At 47.2% G+C, this 15635-nt stretch overlaps 1 protein-coding gene across 1 annotated transcript in view; it reads left to right on the plus strand.

Moving 5' to 3' along the window:
* LOC115092431 (disintegrin and metalloproteinase domain-containing protein 9-like) overlaps nt 1–15387 on the plus strand; it is a 489095-nt gene extending 473708 nt beyond the window's left edge. Inside the window, exons 8-9 of the mRNA XM_029603264.1 lie at nt 930–1125; nt 15278–15387. Of these exons, the coding sequence (XP_029459124.1) occupies nt 930–1125; nt 15278–15387 (306 nt within the window). The remainder of the gene's footprint in view (nt 1–929; nt 1126–15277) is intronic.
* The last annotated feature ends 248 nt before the right edge of the window (nt 15388–15635 follow it).

Below are 15635 nucleotides of genomic sequence, written 5' to 3' on the forward strand. Positions count from 1 at the left end.
TTGAAATCACGTTTAGCACTAGATAGGCCAAGAAGAAGACCTTATCAGATTATCTTTTAGCTGGCCAATAGGTTAATCTGGGTGGTTTTACTTATCCGGTTAACTTAACTGGATAAAAAGCAATATTCTGACTAAGTAGCACCTTGTCCGTGGATATTCAGCCATGCTGCTGAATATCCCTTGTAACTTAGCCAGGTAAACCATATCCGGCTAATAGGGTCATTTATCAAAATGCTACAAAGGCATGCGATTGCACCATAACATATGGTGTGATGCAAATCAGATAAAGAGGAGGAGTGGGCTGGGTTTTATGAAGCTGTATTGCACAGCTTTAATATTGATTTTAGCTATACCTTTTTCAGTAGTGTTAAGCTGAGTGAGAGAGAGAGAAAGAGAGAGTCTGTCTAGCTGTGATACCCTTACCCTAGGTAGGTATTTATATCTCTATGGGAGGCCCACCTAGTAACTCGAGGTGAGGTTTAGGTATTCGGGTAGGGGATTAACGGCCACTTTAACATTCAATGTGAGTCGTACGAACAGAACAATGCTCTCTTGTGAAGATTTGATGACCTTCGGAGTGAGGAAACTCACTCAAAGATGAGATTTGTGCAATGTTCTCTCAACCTAGCTTGATGGACTCTCAACCTGGGTAACATATTGGGGTGGCGAGAGGAGCTCCATGCATAGGTCTGTTTATTCAAACTAACCCATTGTTTCAGATAGAAAAATTTGCACAGAAAAAAACATGAACAATCTCTGGTTACTTTTTCTAGGGGCAGTAATCAAAAGAAAAGTCACATCTCACTGGTAAAAGCACCCATGGAGTTTGCACTAATGCAGGTTTTGGGCAGTTTTGATTATTGCCAAGAGAATGACTATATTTCTCTAATGTGATAATATTATTTATCCTCACTTTTGCTTATTTCCAGTTTATTAAAAAAGGCCAGCCGTGCAGAATACCAGTTAGTGAGTGTGATCTTGCTGAGTATTGCAATGGGTCATCAATCGTTTGTCCTCCTGATGTCTATTCTCAAGATGGGACTCCATGCAATGATGGTCAGTCCATCTGCTATCAAAACAATTGCTATGATCCTAACAGACATTGTCGAAAAATATTTGGCAAAAGTAAGCAATACTTAACTATTTTTTCATTTCTTTATCATATTCCTTTATTCCTTTTATTTTGTATGAGGGTAATTTTGAAACATCTTGCATATCTTATGTAGCAAATACTCACATAGGGGTACATTTTCAAAAACAGCGCGCGCGCGCGAACAAAAGTACGCTGGATTTTATAAGATCTGCGCGTAGCCGCGCGTATCTTATAAAATCCGGGGTCGGCGCGCGCTGCCTGTTCCCTGCCTGTTCCCTCCAAGGCCGCTCTGAAATCAGAGCAGCCTTAGAGGGAACTTTCCTTCCACCTCCCTTCCCCTTCCCCTCCCTTCCCCTACCTAACCCCCCCCCCCCCCGGCCCTATCTAACCCCCCCCCCCTACCTTTGTCGGCAGATTTACGCCTGCCCGAAGCAGGCGTAAATCTGCGCACACCAGCGGGCTGCTGGCGCGCCATCACCCGGCCCGGGGGCTGGTCTGGAGGCCTCGCCACGCCCCCGGGCCGGCGCCACGCCCCTAGACCCGCCCCGAACCGCCCCCTGACCCCGGACATGCCCCCAGACACGCTCCCTCCCGCCCCTTTTTACCTACGCATGTCCCGGGGCTATGTGCGCGCCGGCGGCCTATGCAAAATAGGCGCGCCAGCGCGCGAGTGCCCTGTGCGCGTAAATCCGGCTGGATTTACGCGCGCAGGGCTTTTAAAATCTGGCCCATAAGTTATACCAGTTTTCAAAGCTTTAAAAATTATCCCACCAAATCTGCTTTGCACAAGTTACACCTGCTATTTGGTACACATAAAACTTTCCAGAAAATGTAATCACAAAAGGTCAAATTTTACAAAGTATTATGGTACGTTTAACACTGGCGCATGGTTACACAGTGCCCAGAGACACTGTCATTTTATAACATATGCACGTCTATGCGTGCATGATATAAAAGAGGCTGCCGCCTCTACCACATAAGTGGGGGGACTTTAATAGAAATGCATGCTGACACAATTACTAGTTAAACTGCTTCATTCCCAGTTCACCCAGGCAAGGGATAGGACTTATTAACCCCCCTATTTAAATAGCCTTCCTTTTCTCCTTTTAATCCCGACCGTTAAAACCCTGCTGACATTCCTATCATTTTTTGTTTAAGGACTTACACGCCATCCATAGCAGAAGTAAAGTTATGTGGTAGGGGACCCCGGCACGTGCTTGTGCATATAAGTTTTTATGCTCTGGTTTCATTTATAAATCCAGGAATACCCATGCCTCGCCCATACCATGGTTATTCCCTGCCCCTTGTTTGGGCTTTTTCATTTGTACGCGTGCTGGGAGATCTGCGCATACTTGGGCACCTTTAAAATCTGCTCGGTGCACACCAGCCTGATATACCAACATATTTCCAGGTTTTGGCATGTGTCAGACTTCTAAAATTCACTTAAAATTCACCTATATATGCGTAAATTGAAACCATTCCCCCAACTCTGCCCCAGCATGCTTCCGTCTGAGTAAACTTACTCATAAATGTGACATAGACACATAAAAATACTGATGTATCAGGCTAGCAATTGTGTAAAAGGCCACCTGCAGAAGTTCCTTTGAAAATTGCCCTCTGTATGTACATAGTAACAAAGTAGTTGTTGGCAGAGAAAGACCAGTTGGTGCCTCTAATCTACTCAGTTATTTTTGTCTATGCTGAAAGGATATATCCTAGCTACCAGTCATAAAAGCTTGGCTGCTTGTACAATATCAAATCTTTCCAAGTCAGTTTTTGTTTTCTTATTGCAAATAGTTGTGATGGCGAAACCGAACGACGGTATATAAAACTCGATAAATAAATACAATCAATACATTGGTTCTCTACCATTCTGAATAGATGAGCTTAGAAAATCCTATATGTAATCTAACACCTAGTTCTTTCTCCCATGTCATAACACCAAGTTATAATAATATGCAGTTTTTGTCTTTTTTGTTACTGCATATTAAAGTGCTGATGTCACAATACTAGACCTCCCAGTCATCCAGAGACCCCACCCACACCATATAGAGGACAATTTTCAAAACCATTTGGGAAGGTAAATAGTGAGCTGAAATTGCCCCTCTCAGTGTGACTAAAAGTACATATTGTATGTATATCCTTATCAAATGGAAAAATACCCACACAAAAAAAATATCAACTTTTAAAGTGAAAGTATGTGAATTTTGTCCCAATGCAGGCAGTTTCAAAACTGCCCCCATATTGTATGGTTAAGCTTACTAGAGAATTAACTTTCTATGATAATTTTCTGCTAGTGAGAGAAAGGATCAGGTGATTTGGGGGAGGGGATGTGTTTAGGAAGTTGACTTGAGGGAAGGTTAGCCTAGAGGGGATTGACTAAGAACCTGAGGGTTAAGAAAGGATGAGGTGGGAAGGGGGATTACCAATGGTTTCTGGGCTTTTGCTTGTTTGTAATAATGTATAGCATTAGAATTTCTTGCTGAAATTTAAGAGCAGTGTGGTGTCCCACTATGTTTCAGAAATGAGGACAAATGTTTAAGATTGAGCTAACACATGCAGCTTACAGTGAGTGTAGTTACTCTCATCTTCCCAGAACTAAATCATGCAACTTGCATATATCTTACACAGGTAAGAAGATACAAAAATATGAAAACATGGCACTGAATAAATTAAACAAACAACTAGCTACATTTTATCATCTAACTCACAATAATAAAAAAAGATAATGTACATGAAAACTGTGAGCCCAATATTGAAACGGCAGCTAGCCAGATAAGTGCTATTTATCCGGCTATTTGGCAGCTGCTGAATATCTGGGTAAACTCAGGGGCCTCTAGATAGTGAGAGAGAAATAATCATTAATATTAATATTCTTAAAAGTTCAGATAATTCTAATAAAATACTTGAAGGATATCAAATACCTTTCAAATTACTAACTAATTGAGTTGCTGCGGCTCAATGCAAGAAGAAACAGCATCTAAGATGACAATTGCAAGGTGCATTAAAGTGTCTGTTTCAGCCATAATCTAGTTGAAAGGAAATTACATTCAGTCACACTCCATTAGGGCACAACTGACCTCATTGACGGAACTGAGTGCTATAAATCCTATAGAACTTTAAACAACAGCTTCTTGAGCATTATTGCACACGTTCATTAAGTACTATGAGGTCAATATTCATAACCGTTTAAATGGATATCTCATAAGTTATCCATCTAAATAGCAATTTACCCATCTACTTCACAAGATAGCCATGTAATTCCAAGTTATCCAAGCAACTGATAAATTATCCAACTCCAGTTTATCCATTTAAATGTTTAGTTTTGAATCTTGACCTCCTCGAGTTGAATATATCCACCAAAGAAATAAATGGGGGGAGGGGGAATCATTTGAGAAGGGTGCTTATTGCTCTTCCCCCTTATTGAGTGGCCCGGAGAGCTCCCTACCATCACAGCTCATCTGAAATGGGGCTGATGTCATCCCAGTGATGGGGCTATAATTGCCAGCATGCAATGGTGAAACCGTTTGAGATGGATGCCTGTTGCTCTGCCCCCTTATTGAGTGGCCCTGAGAGCTCCCTACCATCTCAACTAATCTGAAGTGTTGCTGATATCATCCCAGCAATGGGGCTATAATTGCCAGCATGCAGCAGTGTGCAGCCCCCAGCTTGTGTCGCTGAAGCCATGTGCCAAAGGGGCATGACCCTAGGAAAAGAAATTGCTGTTGTTGAAGAGATTGGCAAGAAAAGGAAGGGGAACACTGTTTTAACCAAGGCAAAGTCAATTCCAGTAAGAGGCCCCTTGGATAACCAGTTGGTGCAGTTGAATGGTAGTGTATTTGCTGATTTAAGTGAAGAGACTATTGAGACATCCTTGAGCTCCAGAGTTTCCCCACTTTTATCCATTTTCATTGGGGAAGATAAGAAAATGTACTCTTGGCTTAGGAGTATCTGGATCTGCATGTTTGCCATCTAATGAATCTCCAAACTGACATTTAAGTCATGAAGATCATTCCCCTTTCAACCTGATAAATCAAAATCTTGGCACTAACATTTCTCCATCTGTTAGTGAACATGCCCATGAAATTGCAAGGCTTTTGATACCAGAGGCTGTCAGATCTTGGTGGAGCTGATGTAGGAAAGCTTGTGCCTAAATCTGAAGATGTGACTCAGACATATGGAAGGTGCTCACGTGTGCTGAAGCTTCCCTAGCCAGTATTGCTACCTGACTTTGCCCATATTGGGCCAGATATTCGTACCTACGCATGGGCATAGATTTGTGCACGCAACCCAGCACGCACAAATCTACGTCCGATTTTATAACATGTGCACGCAACCGCGCACATGTTATAAAATCCTGGGTCGGTGCACGCAAAGGGGTGCACACTTGTGCACCTTGTGCGCGCCGAGCCTTAGAGGAGCCCTCATGGCTTTCCCAGTTCCCTCTGAGGCCACTCCGAAATTGGAGCGACCTCGGAGGGAACTTTCCTTCCGCTCCCCCACCTTCCCCTCCCTTCCCCTATCTAACCCACCACCCAGCCTTACCTAAACCCACCCCTACCTTAATTTTTTTATTTACACCTGCCTTCGGGCAGGCGTAGGTTGCGCGCATCGGCCGAGTGCTGGCGCGCGATCCCCCGGCCCAGCAGCAGTGGAGAGGCCTCTGGCCATGCCCACGCCCCTCCCATTTTTTCAAGCCCCCGGGACTTACACGCGTCCCAGGGCTTGGGCGCATCACCGGGACTATGCAAAATAGGCTTGGCGCACGCAGGAGCGGGTTTTCGGGGTTACGCTTGTAATATACTTGTATAACCCTTTTAAAATTTGCCCCATTCTGTTGCAGTTTCCAACAAGTTGTCTGACTTAGATTAGGGGGGGACATAAAATAATTTCTATACTATGTCATACTTTGTTTCTACATTGAGATCAACTATGGCTAGTGGTATTAAGGATAAATTGCTATTATATTGTAAATGTGAGTCTTTAGAAAATATGTTGAGGACTAGGAATTTACATTTATTAAATTTTCCTAAAACAAGATGGGTATCACCTATTGAATTACTTAAAATGTTTTTTTCTGAGTCAGACAAGGATATGGTGCTCAGACAGTATTTCAGGTACAAGAATGATTTTTTTTTTGTGGTCAGAAGATCCAGATCTTCCCTGACATTGCTAAAGAAACTCAATTGAGAAGGAAGATATTTTTTAGTTTATTTGGGGGCTTTCTTCTTTTTAAAGTTCCTGTATAAATGAATCATTGTACATCATGGGAACAAGTTCATTTTTGTTGATCCTGTCCATTTAAAGACCTTTATTTCTGATAAAGTTATGAATGCCGGGTAATAGATGGTATATTGGAATTGTTAGGAATTTAGCTTACAGGCACCCGTTTGATCCCTTTATTCTTTTTCTACTATAAGTTTTTTCCTGAAGAATTCCTTCATCTTAATGAGGACTGTTGTTGATTCATCAGATGAATACTGTGCTATAAGCTTTTCCTTATTGTGTACATCTTTGTATCACTTTTGTTATGCACAGGCTTGTGAACCCTTGGGCCGATGGGAGGATGGTATACCTTAGGAGGAAGATCCGTAGGTTCTCCCGTCGGGTGGCGAGGCAGGAACAGAAGACGTGACCAGCTGACCCTCGGCACTGGAGACTGGGGCGACTGTGGAGGCAGACGAAGAGTCATGACATCGAGGAAAGGAGCTGTGTCTTCGCCATTGGAAGCCCGCGGTCCCCCCGGGAGGAGCCCATAGGGACCCGGGCCGCTGGGACTTAGGTGGGCCCTTGGAGATGATGGTCAAGAGGAAGTCCAAGGTCAAGTGCCAGAGGGTCGTCGCTTACCAGTCCAAGGTCACACACCAAGGGATCGTTGCTTGCCAGTCCGAAGTCACACACCAGGAATCACCGCTTGCCAGTCCGAAGTCACACACCAGGAATCACCGCTAGCCAATCCGAAGTAAGGAACCAGGAACGCCAAGACAAGACTGGAACAAGGATCTGAAGTAGAAGAACTCACCGAAGCAAGCAGACCTGACTAACCCAAAAGTTGCCAAGTCAAGGAATGAGCAGAGGAAGCCTCCTTTTATACTTCCTCTGCTCTGGATCATTGGAAGCAGCTGTGGGTAATTAAAGGGCTTAGGTCCCTTTAATTCTAATGAGGAGGCGAGGCCTCATGCCTAAGATGGTGGCGGCCATCTTGAATTCCCGACCCACGGGGGAAGCTGCTCGACATCGCGAGGAGGGAGCAGGGATGGCTCCCAAGCCCGGGAACCCCTGCGGATGCCTGCGCTGGCGCGCGGAGGCCCAGTCCAGCACTGGTGATTCCCCCGACGCTGCCGCGGCAGCCTGCCAAGCCAGTCAGGTAGGGGGACACAGTCGTGGACGGCCGCGACCGCGGAACAAAACAGTACCCCCCTCTTTAGGGCGCCTCCCTGGAGGCCTGGGTTTAGACGGATGGTCTCTGTGAAATTGCTCACAAGCAAGCCCCGGTCTAAGATGTTGGCCAACGGCCCCCAGATATTTTCTTCGGGGCCGAACCCCTCTCATGCTAACAGGTACTCCCATTTCTTCCTATGCTTTCTCACGTCCAAGACCTCTCGGACTTTATAGGTGAGGTCATCTTTGGAGGCAATAGGTTGGGGAGTCGGGGGCGTGCTGGAAGGCCATGATAATACTAGAGGCTTCAAGAGGGAAACATGGAACGTGTTGTGTATCCTTGAGGGAAGGCAGGAGACGAAGCTGATACGAAACGGCACCAACTTGTTGAACAATGGGGAACGGCCCAATAAATCGCGGGGCCGGTCGCGCTGATGGCAGCTTCAGGCGGATGAACTGTGTGCTCAGCCAAAGCTTTTGGCCCGACCTGAGAGGTGAATATGGTCTTCTTCGCTGATTGGCATACCTTTTCGCCACCTGACTGGCTTTGATCAGTGCACGCCGTGTGGAGACCCACAGGCGGTGTAACTCGTCTGCAGAAAGTTGGGCTACTGAGGACGTGACTGGAATGGGAACTGGCAGCGGTGGGCGTGACTGCTTCCCATATACTATCTGAAATGGCGAGAATCCGGTAGCCATGGAGAGATGCGAATTGAGTGCAAATTCTGCCCAGGACAGCAGGCTAGCCCAGTCATCCTGTTTCTTGTTGATGTAAATACGGAGGAACTGCTTTAAGGTCTGGTTTGTTCTCTCTCCAAGACCATTGGACTGTGGGTGGTAAGCAGACGTATAGTCTAAGTTAACGTCGAACTTCTGGCAGAGGGCCCTCCAAAACCTGGCAGTAAATTGAAGCCCTCGATCTGAAAGGATGCTTCTTGATAGGCCATGTAGCCTGAAAATGTGCTGGACGAACAGCTGGGCCAGCTGTGGTGTGGATGGCAATCTTGGGAGTGGCACAAAGTGTGCCATTTTACTAAACCGGTCGACAACCACCCATATGACTGTGTTGCCACTGGATAGTGGCAGATCGACCACAAAGTCGGTTGCCATATGGGTCCATGGTTCTGAAGGTGTAGGTAATGGCTGTAGCAAGCCTGGGGTCTCCCCTGGGATCCTCTTGTGGTGAGCACACGACTGGCAGGACTCAACATAAGCCCGGACATCTTTGTGGTCTTTAGGCCACCAATAGTAGCGCGCAGAATTTGTAAAGTCCGAGCTTGTCCTAAATGGCCAGAGCAGCGGGAATCATGAGCCCATGCTAGGACTTGCTTCCACAAGTGCGGCGGAACCAAGGTCTTCCAGGGAGGGATGGTTGTGGTGGAAGACAGTAGAATGCGTGACGGTTCGATGATGAACTGCGGTTCATCAGTGTTTTCCATAGATTCAAATACACGTGATAGGGCGTCGGCCTTGATATTCTTCTCGGCAGGTCAATAACGGAGAATAAAATTGAATCGGGTGAAGAATAAGGCCCAACATGTCTGTCTCAGGTTGAGTCTTTGTGCCCGATGTAGGTACTCTAGGTTTTTATGGTCTGTATAGACCGTAAACTGTTGTGCCCCCTCTAGCCAAGGGCGCCACTCTTCCAAGGCTACCTTAATAGCTAGGAACTCCTTGTCACCTATGGCGTAGTTCAGTGATGGCTAACCTATGACACGCGTGTCAGAGGTGACACGCCGAGCCGTTTTGGCTGACACGCGCAGCGTTTCGAGGACTATCAGGATTTTTTTTTTTTTTTTATCGGCTGCGCCGAGCCTTTTCTTTTTCAGCTGCGCCGAGCCTTTAAATGTGTTTTTTAGTTTCCCCCTACCCTCCACCAATGCCCCCGGGCGCAGGGAGGCTCATGCGTCGCAGCGATGAGGCTCAAGACAACGCGCTGATGCTCCTCCTTCCTGCCTGTGCGGCCCCGGAAGTAAACGTTGCCGGAGCCGCGTGGGCAGGAAGGAGGAAGCGAATCAGCGCGTGCAGAAGAGGAGGAGCCGCCGTGGGTCGCTGCGAATCCCAAGTCGCAGCGGCCCAAGAAGAGGAAGAGGCCCGGTAGCAGGGCTGCCGCGGCCCGAGAAGATCAGGGCCGCTGCAGAGCCCATCCTGTGGCGACCCGCGAAGAGGAGGCCCAGAGGTGAGAGAGAGGCTGAGGGCCCGTAGAGTGCGTGTATGAGGTGAGTTGAGAGAGAGGACCTGAATGTTTGCAGAGACAGCATGTGAGAGCCTGTGTGTGTGTGTGTGTGTGTGTGTGTGTGTGTGTGAGAGAGAGAGAGAGCATGTGCCAGTGAGAGCCTGTGTATATGAATGATTGAATGAGAGAGCATGTGCCAGTGAGAGCCTGTGTGTATGAATGATTGTATGAGAGAGAGCATGTGCCAGTGAGAGCCTGTGTGTATGAATGATTGTATGAGAGAGCATGTGCCAGTGAGAGCCTGTGTGTATGAATGATTGTATGAGAGAGAGCATGTGCCAGTGAGAGCCTGTGTATATGAATGATTGTATGAGAGAGAGCATGTGCCAGTGAGAGCCTGTGTATATGAATGATTGTATGAGAGAGCATGTGCCAGTGAGAGCCTGTGTGTATGAATGATTGTATGAGAGAGAGCATGTGCCAGTGAGAGCCTGTGTATATGAATGATTGTATGAGAGAGCATGTGCCAGTGAGAACCTGTGTGTATGAATGATTGTATGAGAGAGAGCATGTGCCAGTGAGAGCCTGTGTGTGTGAGAAAAAGAAATGCATGTGAGAATGAGAACCTGACTGTGTGTTTGAGGGAAGAAGATGGAGAAAAAAGAAACAGAAAAAAAGACAATATAAAAGGAATTGGCAAAAAAATAAGAAAGGGAAGGTGAAAAAAAAGCCTGTGACCAACCAATTAGAAAACTAAGATCAGACAGCAAAGGCCAAAAAAAAAAAAATGTACTTTTTAGTGATTGGCACATGTACTCTTTGGGAATGTGCAAGAATAGCACTTTCTCAACGGATCTCACAATGTACGAGATCAGCATGGAGAAAGTGGAAGCCCACGGGGCCTGCACAGAGGAGGCAGCAGAATGGACTTCAGTGTCAGTAGCAGCAATCGGCACCTCCGCAATAGCCACGCGGCATCAGTGACAGTGGCAGCAGAGGAATGAGAGAGGTTCTGAGGTTGCTGGCAAAAGAAAGAGAGGGGGGGGTCTGCCTTTAGTGTGTGAATGTGTATGAATGGGACTCTGCCTGGGGGTGTATGTGTGTGAATGCATGGGTGCCTGCCTAGGGGTCTGTGTGTGTGAGAATGAATGTGTGCATGCCTGGGAGATGGGGAGGGAGTGTTGTGAACATGAATGGGAGCCAATAAAAGAAACCGACTGACAGATGAAGTTTGTAACGCTTGCTTGGACTTGAAGTGTACGAAATACCAACCTTCAATTGAAGATTTAGCCAATGAAATTCAGCAACAAAAAAGTCACTAAGCAGGTAAGGTAAAGAATTATTTGTTTTTGCTTTATTAATAAATACAGTATATATATTAAAATTATAACTTTGTTGATTAGAGCTACAAATATCACAAAATTATGGATTTTTCTAGAAGTGACACACCACCCGAGTTATGCTCAGTTTTTTTATGAATTTTGACACACTGAGCTCAAAAGGTTGGCCATCACTGGCGTAGTTCCTCTCTGCTGGGGAGAATTGGCGGGAGAGGAAGGCACACAGACGCAACTTATGATTTTCGGAAGTCTGGCTCAGAACGGCCCCTACGCCTTCTGAGGACGCGTCCACCTCGATGACAATCGGCCACTGTGGATCCGGATGCCGAAGGCACGGTTGTTGCAGGAACGCCTCCTTGAGGCAACGAAAGGCGACCTCCACTGCCGGAGGCCAATTCTTGGGGTCCGCACCTTTCCGGGTCAGGGCTGTCATCGGGGCCACAATGGACGCATAGTGAGGAATAAAAGATCGATAGTAGTTTGCGAAACCCAAAAACCTTTGGAGTGCCTTTAGTCCTGACGGCTGCGGCCATTCCTGAATGGCATTCAGCTTCTGGGGGTCCATACGGAATCCCTCACTGGAGACTATGTACCCCAGGAAGGGAAGGGACTCCTGTTCAAAAAGGCACTTTTCAAGCTTCGCATACAATTTATGTTCTCTGAGGCATTGCAAAACTTGGATGACGTGCTGACGGTGAGCGGTCAGAGTGTCTGAGAATATCAAAATGTCGTCCAAGTATACGACCACGCACTGATACAAGAGATCACGGAGTATCTGATTCATGGTGTTCTGGAACACCGCTGGAGTGTTACAGAGCCCGAACGGCATCACTAAATACTCATAGTGGCCGTCTCGGGTGTTGAAGGCTGTCTTCCATTCATCACCCTCCTTGATGCAGATCAGGTTGTAGGCCCCTCGGAGATCCAACTTGGAGAAGATCCTCGCACCTTGCAGCCAATCAAAGAGCTCAGAGATGAGGGGCAAGGGGTAACGGTCCTTGACCATTATGGCATTCAGGCCCCGATAGTCAATACAGGGGTGAAGGCTTCCGTCCTTCTTTCCGACGAAGAAGAACCCAGCCCCTGCTGGGGACCTTGACTTCTGAATGAAGCCCCTCTCCAGGTTCTCTTTGATGTACTCTGTCATGGCCTGCATCTCTGCAGGTGAGAGGGCATAGGTGCACCCCCGAGGAGGCTGATGGCGTAATCGAACGATCGATGGGGTGGAAGTATCTCGGCTCTTTGTTTTGAGAACACATCCACGTACGAGGCATAGGGGGCCGGCAGGCCAGGAAGACTGGTGGAGGCAATGGAACATGAGACTGGGATCACTGTTTGGAGGCAATTGCCTTGACAATTCGGCCCCCAGTGAGATAGTTGCAGGGTCTTCCAGTTGAACTGGGGAGCGTGCTCCTGGAGCCAGGGAAAGCCCAGGACGACTGGATGTATGGAATACTCCAAAACATAGAACGGCATCTGTTCTTGATGAAGGACCCCAGCCCTCAGATGGACGGGAACCGTGGTGTGTGTCACACGTTTCCGGAAGAGGTTTCCCTTGGATCGAGGAGATGACCAAAGGAACTGGAAGACGAACTTGTAGGATCTTTAAGTGTTCCACCAGGCTTTTCATAATGAAATTGCCGCCGGCGCCGGAGTCCACCAGGGCTAACGTATGGAACTCCCCATCCGCAGAGGTTAACGCCACTGGAAGCGTTAGTGGAGGTGCAGGTAAAGTATGGCCCAGGAAGAGACCTCATTCAGGTCCTAGGCCCGGGAGTTTCCGGACTGCATCGGGCATACGGCTATTTGATGGCCTGCTGCTCCGCAGTAAAAACAAAGTCCTTCCTTCATTCGCCGTCGGCGCTCTTGTGGAGAGACTCTCCCACGGCCCAACTCCATGGGTTCCTCGGCGGGTGTTCGAAGGGCTCCTGATGCGCCCTTGGGGGAAGGCGAGGGCCTTCTCGCTGTCCCATCGAGCAGGGACATAATGTAGCTGGTTTTGTCCAGGTCACTAGGAAATTAAGCAGGCAACAAGGAAAATGGACCTGACACTGGCTAAGGAATCCCCGACACAACTTCGTGTCTCCGGCGTATCGAGAGGGCGCCGGGAGCTGCGTGGGAGTTGCTTGTCCAAGGCCACCCACAGTGGCCTGCACGGGGCCCTCAGGAGTGGAGCGGCCCCCCGGAGTCACAGGTGGGGACGTCAGATTGGGGTTCATGGACCCTAACGCTTCAATGCGTTGGTTCAGGCTCTCCACTGCAGAGACAAGGGCATCCAGGGTCTTTTGCTGGTCCATCAGGCACTGGGCCATTCCAGGAATGGCCTGGCGGGCAGATACCTCCGCTGGGTCCATGGACTTGGCAATCTGTTATGCTCAGGCTTGTGAACCCTTGGGCCGACGGGAGGATGGTATACCTTAGGAGGAAGATCCGTAGGTTCTCCCGTCGGGTGGCGAGGCAGGAACAGAAGTGACCAGCTGACCCTCGGCACTGGAGACTGGGGCAACTGTGGAGGCAGACAAAGAGTCATGACATCGAGGAAAGGAACTGTGTCTTCGCCACTGGAAGCCCGCGGTCCCCCCAGGAGGAGCCTGTAGGGACCCGGACCACTGGGACTTAGATGGACCTCTGAGAGGTCAAGGAATCTAGCGTTCGGTGCAAGGGCTGACTGGAGCTTCACCCCTGGAAGCCCGCGGTCCCCTCGGGAGGAGCCCGTAAGGACCCGGGCCGCTGGGACTTAGGTGGGCCCTTGGAGATGATGGTCAAGAGGAAGTCCAAGGTCAAGTGCCAGAGAGTTGTCGCTTACCAGTCCGAGGTCACACACCAAGGGATCGTCGCTTGCCAGTCCGAAGTCACACACCAGGAATCACCGCTAGCCAATCCGAAGTCAGGAACCAGGAACGCCAAGACAAGACAGGAACAAGGATCCAAAGTAGAAGAACTCACCGAAGCAAGCAGACCTGACTAACCCAAAAGTTGCCAAGTCAAGGAATGAGCAGAGGAAGCCTCCTTTTATACTTCCTCTGCTCTGGATCATTGGAAGGAGCTGTGGGTAATTAAAGGGCTTAGGTCCCTTTAATTCTAATGAGGAGGCGCGGCCTCATGCCTAAGATGGCGGCGGCCATCTTGAATTCCCGACCCGCGGGGGAAGCTGCCCGACATCATGAGGAGGGAGCAGGGATGGCTCCCAAGCCCGGGAACCCCACGGATGCCCGCGCTGGTGCACAGAGGCCCAGTCCAGCACTGGCGATTTCCCCGACGCTGCCATGGCGGCCTGCCGGGCCAGTCAGCTAGGGGGACGCGGTCGCGGACGGCCGCAACCGTGGAACACAACAACTTTCTCCTTTATTTCAATCTTTGTATTGGATTAATAGTTCATAAAAATAAATATTTAAAAAAGAAACATGTGGAATTGTGGATTACTGAGCAAATGCCTTAACTGCGGGTCTATCAATCTCCCACCCAGGATAGTTGGGCTTTGGTACATCCCAATTGTTCTGGACTGGTACAGCAGAAAGACAAGGAAACAAATTAATCTCTAATCATTTTCTTTCCTTTATTTCTGATACACCAGTCCAGAAACCTACACATGGGCGTACTTTTTTAAAATCTACCCCATGCGCGTAACCCCGAAAACCCGCTCCTGCGCACGCTGAGCCTATTTTGCATAGGCTCGGTGATGCACGCAGAAACCTACCAGAAAAAAAAAATAAATAAATAAGAGAGACTTTCAAGAGAACATCTGCTTAATCAATTATAATTATTTCATTTATTAGTTTCTAAACAAATTGCATGAATGTTTTTATTAGATTTGTCAGAAGAATACTGGCTGTTAAGGTTCCATTTATAGAATAAATAGTATGGGTGATATCATATTAAATAGAAAATCTCTGCTTCCATCTTCTGGAAGTGGGGACAAACCCAATCGTTCTGGACTGGTGTAGCCAAAATAAAGAAAAGAAAATTATCAGGTAAGCTGAATCTTTTCTTCAGAACTTGTATTTGTTGATGTTGATGTTAATTTACTTTTATAATGTTTCCATTTGTACTTGTTTCTTTATTTGCATAGTTTCTGCTCGGACTCATTCCTACCTGGTTCTACTATCAGTATCTCTGCCCTGCTCCAATAACTTTCTATCCATTTTTCCATCTAGCTATATGGAATGCTTTTTTGCATTTATTGTTTATTAGCAGAAAACTCAGTCTTGTCCAATATAAAAAACAGAACCTTAGCGGGAAAATACATCATTCTGTTCTGTTGTTTATTTTACATTTTCTATCTTACAGATGCAAGAAGCGCATCACTGGCATGTTTCAGTCAACTGAATACCATAGGTGACAGGTTTGGCAATTGCGGATATGAAAATAAAAAATTCAAGAAATGTGAAATCAAGTAGGTTGCAATGAATTGAAAAGCATGAAATGTAAAGATTTATTATATTGTGTGACATTTGGATATAGTAGAAAAGTCAGCATCTAATTGGCAGCTACTGTGGTAATATGTTACATGGAAATTAGCTCCTTCAGGCAAATACCCAGATCAATAAATAAATCATGTATTTATTTATTTATCTGGCCCTTTATTTATTTATTTGAAAGTTTTTGTATCCAGTCCTCCAATGTTGGGGGGGGGAGGGGGGGCAAT

This window comes from Rhinatrema bivittatum, chromosome 5 (genome assembly GCF_901001135.1).
Source record: "Rhinatrema bivittatum chromosome 5, aRhiBiv1.1, whole genome shotgun sequence".
Lineage (NCBI taxonomy): Eukaryota > Metazoa > Chordata > Amphibia > Gymnophiona > Rhinatrematidae > Rhinatrema > Rhinatrema bivittatum.